This window comes from Haliotis rubra, unplaced genomic scaffold (genome assembly GCF_003918875.1).
Source record: "Haliotis rubra isolate DU_JTF1 unplaced genomic scaffold, ASM391887v1 Scf8, whole genome shotgun sequence".
Classification (NCBI taxonomy): Eukaryota; Metazoa; Mollusca; class Gastropoda; order Lepetellida; family Haliotidae; genus Haliotis; species Haliotis rubra.
In genome coordinates this window covers 4,060,772-4,073,315 of record NW_025767523.1, presented here as the reverse complement: position 1 = coordinate 4,073,315, position 12,544 = coordinate 4,060,772, and the positions used below count along the sequence as shown (strand labels likewise).

The window sequence follows — 12,544 nt, the reverse complement described above, 5'->3', positions numbered from 1 at the left end:
ATCCCCTTAATTCCATGCCAGTCACAAGGCAGTGCTACAGAACTGTCCTGACATCCCGACACAAACTACCCCTTTCATTCTTCCCTAATACATTTGTGTCCCCACACATCTATACAAATACATAGTATTTAATATTTAACGGGTCAGATGTGTGAAGCGTGTTTAGCCTGTTGATTTCTCCGCTGGCAGACGTCTCCTTTATTCTGCATCACAGCGGCCACAGGTAGTCTACATCTCATACAGCACCTCTTTGTCAGTGTCTGGTGACTACAACGCAGTCGTCAGTGATTCTATCTCATCTTCTTCCATACAATTTGTAAACAAACATTCTCGCGACATGTACCAATGCAACAACACAAGGACAACTCTCTTTGTGATATCCCAGTTCAGTGTACAACATGCCTGTTTTACATTCCTTTCAATGTCATTAAAACCAAAACCTTTCACCCAAATCTACATTTCAAATGTATGACAATTCAACATATTTACCTGCCACAAATGTCTGCCTTTTCAAATATCTACAGTAGGTTGTAGAGGTCATTTTCCTTTTCACAAAGTGTCTCTTTTGGGTATAAAGGTGAGAGTAAACTCTTGATTTTAACTGTAAAACCAGTTAAATTGGACTGAAGTAGTCGATCTAGTCCTAGCCTGTAGGACCAGTGGATAATTCAAACCTGTCTCAACCAAGCTCAAACAGAACTTCACATTTAAAATTTATCACACGTCTGGCCCCTGATAGTCTAGACACCTTACCTTTTGGACATTAACTGTCAGGAACATCTAGATATATACCAGGAATATTTTCCTATAACTATGATTTGTTAATCCAGAGTGCCACCAGCTTGGGTTATCAAGGTAATAATAATCAGCACTGTTGAGTACCATATGTGGAATCTAGGCGCTATACAAATCCATTATCATTATTATTATTATTATAATCTTGAATGCACACCCTCGTTCACCTCACAATTATGTTGCTTATCCATACAAATGGTATATGCTGTCCGTATTAACTGGGTTTTGCTGTAAATAAGTGAACAGTGATATTGCTGACTTAAGACCTACTGAACACTAGACAACTGAAGCTAATTAAACAGCACAGACAGGGGTTTCAATTGTGTTACAGTTAGAATTTCAAGTGTTTTAACATTCAGATTACAAGTCTTGCATAGGTACATAATGCTTGAGATAAATTCATTCCTACCTCTGTGTGGCGATCTGGCAAGTGTGAGGGGTGAGGGAGGGGGTGGGAAGTTGTCGTCGACCCCCAGGCCACTGAAGTGACCACCGTGCTGACTGCTGCCCATGTATCCGGGGCTTCGGTTCAGGAGATCAGGGACTGGCGGCATGTTGATACGTTTGGACTGCTGGCTTATCTGTTGTTGCTGTTTGGCAACCACTGTCAAGTCGAAAAAACGATTTACATGAAATAATTACCATAATCAGAAATATCACAGATATAAATAAGATATAAAAATATTTATGTGATATAAAATATCACTTAACTAGCTGTAATTTATTATATTAAAATTCAAATAAACAATATAATTGGCATTTAGATTATTGGTCTTGTTAATTTAGGATCACATATTTATTTAGGTTTACAATTAAAGTATGTGAAGCATGTAGATTCTAAACATGATATTTTAATATTTGGAAAATATTTTTATTTTCTCACCTTGGCTGTCAACAAGAACCACATGGTTGGCAGGGAAGAAGCCTGTTTTTGCCATTCTTCCACTCTGCACTACGTAACCCTTCCAGATACCATCCGGCTTTTGTTCCAAAACCTGCAACACAGGGGAGATAACTCTTACTGCCTTAATATGGACTACACTATACCACAGGCCTTGTAGCTAGCTACTCAGGAGATACCATCAGCTGTAGAACATTGAAATTAGCACAGCACACAACATTCCAACTGAATTGGTCTGCATTTAAAATCAATTTGTAACCCTCTAAGAGATATTTACAGAGTAAAGACAAATTCACAAACATGAATCATATCTTGTTTGCTTGTCTGTACTAAAAAGTCCAGCTAGATGGCAGGCATCTGTAAATTATCAATTATGGACCAGACAAACCAAGGCTGACATTATTTGTCCGTGCAGTTAACCAAATCAGCAAGCCTGGCCACACAATCCAGTCAGTCACCTCTGACATATACATATACAAATACATTTTCTCAAACCCCCTTAAGGGACATTCATTACAGGTTGCAGTGAGCGAGTGAGTGAATTTAATTTTATGCCGCTTTTAGCAATATTCCAGCAATATCATGGCTGGGGACACCAGAAACGGGCTTCAAACATTGTACCCATGTGGGGAATCAAACCAGAGTCTTTGTTGTGACGAGTGAACGCTTTAACCACTAGGCTACCCCACCGCCCCACAGGCTGCAACACTGTGCACTGACCGACATTGTTAGGGTATGATATTACACTAAGAAAGCCAGGCCAATGACAGAAAAGTCAGCAGGCTTCATGATGATCATGCCAGTTCCCATATACAATCTGAAAACACTGACACAAATTATACATAAACAGTCCACACATTGTTCAATGAGAAAGTGAGGATAACATAAGTCTCATGCGGCACTCTCCATTTAATCACATCATTAATAGCTAGTGCATGAATACTTCTAGAATCCTTTTCTAAAATGTACAAATCATTCAGCAAGGTTGAACAATATGTAACATCTTCAGAGCCGTCACTCCATGCAGATGATATAAAAAGCCATAAGCATCACAGAACATTTACCCTTATAAACACAACCACTGCCACAACCTTCAGATTACCCTAACCCCATAGAAAGATAACGCCACATCAAAAACGAGTGCAGCAACCCTTAAAAAATATTCTGCTTGCATGTTGAGCTAAGAAGCAAATCGTTGATCTCAAAACATGCAAGTGATGACACATCCGTCTATCATCTACACAACCTTGTACATTTCAAAGAAACATATGACTATCAGATCTGACGAGAGCCTGGAGCAAGAGAAAGCCAGGACACGGACAATTTCCTAGGTGAACTGTTGGATATATAAGGCTGGTAATTACAGCATCTTCACAGCTGTGCAGTGATCACAATGTCCCCTTATGTCCGAGATGGGTCCACAAGGGTCCACGAGGAAAGAGCAGAAACAGCATGCTGGAGTAAAGCCAATCAAAGAGTATCCCGTCTTTCAATTTACCATGAATGAAGTCTGAGAAAAAATTGTCATAACATGCGAAGGTGCCAAGAACATCAAGCTGATTGTAGTTGTCTATGCTCTGCATCATCCGGGGCAATTAATTGGGCTGCTACAAAGCCTTTCATGTCACAGTATTTCTGATGTGACAATTGAAATAACAGTTTGATCATAGCATAAAGCATCTAAATATCAAACACACATTCTAACACAGGTTTCTTTGTTTTGCATTAATCTGTGAAGACCCAAGTTAGAATTGATCTTCAGTAACCTATGCTTGTCGTAAGAGGCGACTCATGGGGTGGTCAGGTTCGCTGACTTGGTTGACACATGTTATCATATCCCAATTGCATAGATCGATGCTCATGCTGTTGACCACTGGATCACTGGTCCAGACTCAATTATTTAGAGTTTGCCGCCATATAGCTCAAATATTGCTGAGTGCAGCGTAAAACTAAACTCACTCACTTGTTTTGAATTAAAAACTATTCAAGTTGATACCTTGTTTACAAAGCCATTTACATCATTAAGTCACAAAAATGTATAAATAACAAACATGCACCTATAAAAAATATAAGCCCATAAACCAAAGGGACAGATAGGCTAACAGTTTTGGACAGGTTTCATCCATATTCTTGATCTTTCCAAGTTATTGTGTTGTCTAAACCAAATAAATAAGTATCCTGCATTTCATGCTTGAGCTAAGGTGTGCTCCAAACATTTACCACATGATCTGATACCTGACCCCTCTCTTGGACATCTGTACATTTCACATCAACCCGTGTATATCCCTCCCATCTCATACATTCCATCCCCACCTGATGAACACAGGTGTAGGAATCACCCTAAGGAGATGATCATATCAAAGTCCTGGAATAAAAGGATTCATCTTTTGAAATTTGTCCAAAGTACAAACAATCATCAAACAGGAGGGGAAATGAAATCAGGTTGCCAGCCTTGCCAGTTGCTGTGAGTAGCTTGACAAACACCTGAGGCAGAGAGCATGGCTTGTACTTGTGGGCACGCTGGGATCAAAGACACGGATCTAATGAAATATAATCATACTACTAAACTTTATCATGAAAACACATCAAATGCAGTTTCAGCATCCTATAGCCTTCCTTAGATGTTCAAGGGCTAGAGGTATTTATGGTAGCAGGTGTAAAATGTAAATTCTATGTACTGAGGCTGAACACAATCGAGTCAGTGATGACATTCTTACACATTCATTACAGTGTTCATAACTAAGCATGAAAGTCAAGTGATCCTTGTCACATATAACCCTGATGTTCAGTGGTAGGATTAAGGAGGTTCCTACCTTCAGTACCACCAAGACCTCAAAGGTGCTCGTTTATTTCCAACTAGTGGTGTTCCAATTCATTGAAATATCGAAGATTGGTCGCAGTGACCAAACGACCAAGCAATCAATCGCCTTTTCTCATAATCGAACACAAACAATTTTGGAACTACTGTTTTAGTGTTTGAAACACTTCACGATGAAACATATCTTAGAAGCTGTCAGGGCCTGAAAGCGTGTTTAATTCTTAGAAAACTCACTTCGCTTACTGAAATGTCATGACTGAATATATCTTGAAGACTTCAGGAGGTTTATGTTCATGATATATTAGTCATTACTTTAAAGTAGTGAGTACCATCATTTTAAATTGGATGTGAAATTTGCTAATGCAGTTGGGCAGTTTCTAAATAAAACTAAAAACAACAAAGAACCACGTTATACTTATCTGCAATAACAACCTGAATAGGAAAATCTGAAAAATGATCGCTAACCAATTTTTTCCGATGATTGCCCATTGGTAATGAACCAATCATCAATTGTGATATTTCAACCAATTCCCAACACTATTTCCAACACTGCATAACAAAAACATAGGTTCAACCCAGCTGTACACAATATTGTCTATTATGACATAATGACATTCTTAATAAAAACATAATCTCTGAAATAGGCATACAAAGACACACGACACCTCTCAGTCACACTGTGATCCACAATCATCTAACCAATCTTAGGCAAACATGAAGTAAGGTACCAAATATATATATATACTATATGCCTGATGTTGGCGAAGGGAATGACGTCATGACCTGCTAGCATGTGTTATCGCGTGCTGCTAGTTGTTACACACAGAAACAAAGCCAGGAACAGTGTATATCCTGTGTTCTCCTACCTTAGCATTGAGATCCTGCTCAATCAATAACTTGCTGTAGACTGTGGTTATGACGGACCTACAGTGTGATGCTATCTATCTCCCCTGGTTTCATCTGTCAGCTATCTGGTGGATCTGAACCACCCTCCCTATCTATCCATCTACAGATGCCTGGACACAAGTGTGTGAAGTAAGACAGCTTCCAGATGTAGGAATCACTGATACACAAATATGGATCAAATATCGGCAGATGTGAGTGAGTGAATGCTGTTTTACACCACAGTCAGACACAAGAGACAAAAGGAATTGGTTTCACATCACAGGTGTAAGTTAAGAATTAAACTCGGTTCTATGGTGAGAAGAGCTAACACCCTAACCACTTGACTACACAACCAACCCTACCATGAGAAACTGCAGACTACTCTGCGTTAGGAAGGATTCTGAGTGTAATACTTGAAATCCATTTGGGACAATCTAGATGCTACCGATACAACTACAAAATTATAAAAGAAGAATCACTGTAAGGCTGGCAACCTTTTTCAATCTCTTAAACTCAGAAAGTGGTTGTGGTCTACAGGAATAATAATAAGTTATGTAAAATGAATTTGTTGGATATATACCCAACACAGTTGAAGTACTATCATATTGCCACAGATGATCACTAACAACTGACCAATCTAAAATAACTTAATTCCAGTACTTTAGTGAATGAACTGAGTTTAATGAAGCTTTGAAGAGATTTTCTGGTACATCCCAGCATGTCAGCCTTAAGAAGGATGGATGAAGGGAGGAAACACGAAATGATGCAGGTATTCCCCACCTTGTTGGTGACTGACAAACCTAGAAACATAATCTGGCCAGATCTGGGATTCAAACCCATAATCAAACTTTCCTAACATGCCTCAACACAGTGAACCCTGGGGCTTCAGACAACTTGTACTCTTACACATTAACACATGCTTACAACCACAGCCCAATTACTGCTTGATACAGGGCTGGCTGGCTGACTGGCTGAGTATGGTTTTACGCCGTTTTTAGCAATATTCCAGCAATATCAGAGCGGGGGACACCAGAAATAGGCTTCACAAGTTGTACCCATGTGGGAAATCGAACCCGGGCCTTCGGCGTGACGAGCAAACACTTTAACCACTAGGCTACCCCACCGCTCCACATGGGGCTATGAAGGCAACAGACCAGGGCCATTATTCTCGAAATGTTTGAAGTCCAAAGAATTCTTAACTTTGATCGTAGCCAATGTGTTAAAAATTGGGGTAAGAAGTTCGTAGGACTATGAACGTTTCGAGAATAGCTAGCCAAATATAAATTCCTCATTTACATGACTATTCCAAAGCAAATTATCAAAATTATTGTATAATAACTCTAAGAATAACCAAACTAAACCCGATTAGCAAGATGACAAAACAAGGACTTTGCTTACATCAGCAGAAACACAAATAATCTGACACACAGATATAACACTGACAACAGCACTATCAAGGCAAGCCACAAAAATCATTACTTTCAACACACTGCAAGAAGCACCAAACCAGCAGTGTTTTAGAAGTAAATCAATGATGTACAAACTGAATCCAAGTAAGATCTTATTGTCAACATTCTATGATCCAGAATGTAGCCTAACAACTAGTGATTTAAGATAAAACTGTTTACATTGAGCCCAGCCTGACACAGCAAAAACGTGATTATATTCACATGACAATTAAATCAAACAATGCTTACATCAATTTTGCCTTCGTAAAGCATATGCATTACATAAATCAAAGCCAAATCAATGGACAGTATGTGTACAATATTGAAGTTGTGCGCAGTTCTTGTCACAGCTGCAGACATGTTTTTCTTGAGAGCCTGCATCCATTACATGCAGAGTGACAACAGACAGTAAAAACTCACACGCACAGGATCAGGTCCGTGAACGGGCCTCCCCAACACAGATAAATCGCTTCATAAAAAGTGACATGGAATGCTAATACGGTCTTCATGGAGTACGTGTCATTACCATGTACACTGCAGAGTGTGGGCTACCTGCAGACAGAGGTTAGAGGACAAATACCTCGCCCATTGCAACATACTTGTGAATTCCGCATCAGATGCCATGCTCTCCAGTGAGAGAGAAAATGTTGATTTACACCACAGTATGAAATATTCCAGCTGAAATAATGGCCGCCTGTAGGTGGTGGAATCTCCAATAGACAACCAGTGGGTGATAGCATGAGCACTGACTATCGGCATATATTAACCACTACTTCACATTACATTAAATAGTCCCTGGCAGAGAATACCATTGAGACTCTGAAACCTTTTTAAAAATATCCAAGTTTACTCAAGCTTTTTCCTTTTAATTCCCATAATTAGTTTAAAAAAAAATTGTTTTCAAAAGTTAACATTGCGTTTTCGAGGCAATTTCTTTTCTTATAACATATGCTTATTTATAATACAGGGTTGCTCAATCGGCAAAAGTATATTAAAAAATTGTAAACATATATATCAGATATATAAAATAAAAAAAACCAAGATATTAATCCCTGCATCCATTTCTTTAGCAGACTCAAGACAACGCACACCTGAACAAGTTGGTATTAAGTTTCAAGTATCTCATTAAAGCAAGAACCCAGCATTACTGCTGTGCCTGTTTCCGTTCTGTCATGTCCCAACCAAGCCTAAGAGCCAGTGTCGCTAGTCACATTTATATCACTAATGTCTAGCATAGACAAGATAGATCCGAGATGTATCGACAGCAGATCGGAGATGCTCCTTCCGGCTGTACTGTACCAGAGTGGCTGATGCTTCTGATGACCACAGGGGGTCCTTCATGTTTCCAGGCTGTCTTTGACCACCGGATCCTGTGTCTAGCATCAAAGATCCATCTCTACATGTTGAAATGGTTCCTCCTTGAGAATCATTAGTACCTATCAAGATGAGAGGGTTCCAGCAGAAAGGTGGCATGACCCTACCTCAACACATCAATATCATGTCCTTCCCTATTTGTGTGTACAGACAACATGGTGCCAGTGACTGCGCCATTGTTAACATAGGGTGACAATAATGTGCATGACTTTACTGCACAAACAAAGCACCAGCAAACTGAAAGCACTACATTATTACGCCAGACCATGGTTCAGGGAATGCTCACTTTCACTGGTTTGTATACATCTAAGCTGCCTTTAAGGTGCTAGATGGTTGACAGTCATTACCATCTCATCCTACCAGGTACCCATTCATTGCTGGGTTAAGTGAGGTAGTGAGTGAGTGAGTGAGGTAGTGAGTGAGTGAGTGAGTGAGTATGGTTTTACTCCGCTTTTAGTAATATTCCAGCAATATCACGACAGGGGACACCAGAAATGGGTTTCATGTGGGGAATCAAACCTGGATCTTCGGCATGACAAGTGAACACTTTAACCACTAGGCTACCCCATCGCTCCGGTGGACTGAAGACAAGTGAACACTTTAACCACTAGGCTACCCCATCGCTCCAGTCGACTGAAGAATACATCGAACAGTCTTAAGGAAATAGTGTGGGTCATGTGAGTCATGCTGCCTAACATTGTCTCTCCTTCCACTGGTCTTTGTGATGAATGTTGCCCAACCTGACCTGTACTCTACATTTGACCCAGTGCCGAAACATATTTGGTACTTTAATGAGTTTGTATTAGAACCAAAATATATCACCATCACTAAAAATGTAATCTTGTAGTCATTAAACATATATATACGCAAAACAGCATTGGCAGAGTGTAAGTCAACTCAAATGTTACGCACAATATATCCATAAAAATCAAACACATACAAACAAATCTGAAGAAACCCAGACCGCCATGACTTTTTCAAGCCTAACACACAAACTTTGTATATACAATTATATGCACAACATCCTTGTATCAAAGCTGTGTTACTCATAATGTTTAACGGAGCTATCAACAGTCACTTTGTTACTGAAGCTGCAGGAGTTACGTAACTGTGTATCACCTGAAGACTGCCCTGACATTAAGTTCCACTACTACAGGATACACCTTCACCTCCATGGAATTGGGAATACAGGAAGTGTTGGAGGCGGAGGAGGTGGAGGATACACATGTGTTCCTCTGAGTATTTGAGTGTGGAAAGGGTGGGGTAGCAGCAGGGAACAGCATGTCTAGATATACATGCTAGGTTGAAACAGTTGCCTTTTTCTGCAACACAGGAATAGCATCAACAGGTCCACATGTCACAAGCCCTTGCCTGTCCACCTGTGACAAGGTTGTGGAGGGGAAGGAAGAAGGTGGATAAAAGGTAGCCACACCCAAATATCACATGTGGGCTAGATGGTATCCCAGGTAATTGAATGGTGTTTGTCTCCAGGTAACAAACTTCCCCACACAGGTGAGGGACAGTCTCGTGAAAACCTGGGTGCCACATAACTTCCTTGAGTGGCATTTTGGAAGCTGGGAAGAACAATACAGACAAACCTTATGTATAACAGACAAACTTTATGTATAACAGACAAACCTTATGTATAACAGACAAACTTTATGTATAACAGACTCCTTTATGTTAACAGACAAACCTTATGTATAACAGTTATGTATGCTTGACAACAGTACAAGAATCTGTATCAAAACATCTTTATGTATAACAGACTAAAACAGACAAACCAAAATAAAGACAAACTTTATTCCATAAAGTTTCCTTTATTCGTGGAGTGTGATGCTAGTACAAGAATCTGTATCAAAACATCGCATCACTACCAAAATAAAGATGTACCAAAGTCACACTCACTCACTCACATGAGGACCTTCAGGTTAGACACATCCTAGACTTGCACTGCTAAGGTAATAATTAACATTTTAAAAGATAATTTTTAAAGAATATTAATATAAAGAACATAATGACCCTCTAACAGACAGGCGCTTGTTTAGACTTGCCTCTTTTAAGGATAGAATTATTATACATCCATGGGCATAGCACTCACAGTACAGGCTTGGAGCAAGGCTAAACACATCCCTGCGATGTTGTGAATAGACGCTGTGAATAGACGCTAGATGTGTGCCCAACTGATTCCTTGGCCAGATGGAGTTTCCAGAGCATCATGGCCCCCAAGCACCTTAGTTGTAACAGTTTACAGGACTTTGGTTTAGAACTGGTCCCCAGCTAACTATACTTGTCGTGAGCTCAATGGGTTAGGTTTACAGCATATTGCTGTACTGAAGTGGAATGGGGCATTGCTTGGTCCAGACTTGATTATTTACAGGTCACCATCATGTAGTTGGTATACTGCTGTGTGGTATTAAACATACAAACAGAAGTTGTATGCTGCAAGTAAAGGACTTTCCCCTCTATATTTGAGCATTTCAATCAAAAATGTAAAAAATATAAACATGAAAACAAAATAAAAAGATTAGGAAACGGGGATTCAATGACCCCAAACCACTGTGTCCCACACATACACTGGAGTGAGTGAGTTGAGTTTTTCGACGCACTCAGCAATATTCCAGCTATATGGCAGCGGTCTGTAAATAATCGAGTCTGGACCAGACAATCCAGTGATCAACAGCATGAGCATCGATCTGCGCAATTGGGAACCGATGACATGTGTCAACCAACTCAGCGAGCCTGACCACCCGATCCCGTTATAGTCGCCTCTTACAACAAGCATAGTCGCCTTTTGTGGCAAGCCTGGGTTGCTGAAGACCTATTCTACCCCGATCTTCACGGGTCACATACACTGGATCAGCCATTGACCAGCACCATTGTTGACACCCGATCCCAATCTAGCTGTGATGAACATAGAGGGTTATACAACATAGAAGCCATACACCACCATAATATTGCAAGGAGATAAGGCAGAGGAGGAAGACAGCTTCCCCAAACTGCACAACAAGAAGAGCAGGTGTTACATCCCCGAGTCTCCCCTTTGTGCTGTAGCCAGGTAGGACACACATTCAAAGCATGGAGATTGACAGAAGGAATCCACAAAAGCAATATTGGGTTAGTTGGCGACATTACAGGCAAATGGTAAAGCCAATCAGAGCTTGTATAACTTTATCGCCATCACAAACGACAAGCTACACAATGGCTTGCATGATGCCAGTATACCCATCACTCCACAGGAAATCTCTCCCCTATTAAGGCCTGACCTTGTGTATAGCATTAAACTGTCTAGCATGAGATTAGCAACACAATGAAGGCACACCTCTGAGTGTTAGTGCCTGTCAGAGCAAGCTACGAGGACTTCTATCACATTTGTGTTTCATGTATGTCAAAATTCTTCCTCTTACAGCAGACCCAGGATTTCCAACTGTTCATGTTAAGAAAACTAAAATGTCAACAATTAAATGATAGTAAGAATTTGTGAGTTTTGTGACAAATGCCAGAATTTAGCAAATTTAAAAAATATTTTAAAATAACCAAATAAACAAGTAAAGATTCATGATATTTTTATGAAACAGCATACTTTGTCTCCATTGATAAATTCCCAAATTTATTCATCAGCCTTAACATTTTGATGATCAGTTTAATTTAACAAAAATTTACTGAGTGGAGATGCTATATACTCTGTCTTGCTTCAATGATTCAGTCACTGAACAAAAGCCAGGTTACACATTGTATTGTAAATACATCGCAAATCATAGTTGGCTCTTTGATGACAAAAGGCATTCTGAAAACCCTTAAAGACATTATATAATGTATGCTTCACGATTCTCAATAACAGCTAATGCAGCATCCTATACACAATTTACAAAAATCGGTTCCTTTATCCACATCCATTCCGGCACAATGTACTCCTAAACTGACAATGTAACACGTTTGGTGAATATATGCAGAAACGGAAGCTAACCCTTTACATCCTTATCCTGAATGCCCCCAAATTTGCAACATTTCAACACTTTTTCACAGTTTAACATAGAACACACCTGATTCACCCCTTTGAAATTTAAATAAGACTTTAATGTTGTGTATGTTTGAGTTTGATAAAAGTTTGTTAAATAAACACAATGACACTTAAATCATTTCACTGGCCTTTTTTAATCAACAACAAACACCATCCAGGCTAGTCAGAACCATTAAGAGGTCAAAACAGAACCAACCCTCAGTACGAAATGCCTCCTGATTTCAGTCAGTAAAAGGTGTCAGTCAACACAACAGATACCACAGCACATGCTTCAAGGCTTTTCCATGATTTTAAATGTTGCC

The 12,544-nt window shown here is 39.7% G+C and overlaps 1 protein-coding gene across 5 annotated transcripts in view; it reads right to left on the bottom strand.

Annotated features, from left to right (window-relative positions):
- The window catches only part of LOC124261467 (caskin-2-like), a 229,068-nt gene that overhangs the window by 63,708 nt on the left and 152,816 nt on the right, over window positions 1-12,544 (bottom strand). For all 5 annotated transcript variants that reach the window (XM_046695780.1, XM_046695781.1, XM_046695782.1 and 2 more), the window contains 2 exons: window positions 1,679-1,790; window positions 1,205-1,399 (listed from right to left, as the gene is read on the bottom strand). In XM_046695780.1, coding sequence (XP_046551736.1) covers window positions 1,205-1,399; window positions 1,679-1,790 — 307 coding nt within the window. The remainder of the gene's footprint in view (window positions 1-1,204; window positions 1,400-1,678; window positions 1,791-12,544) is intronic.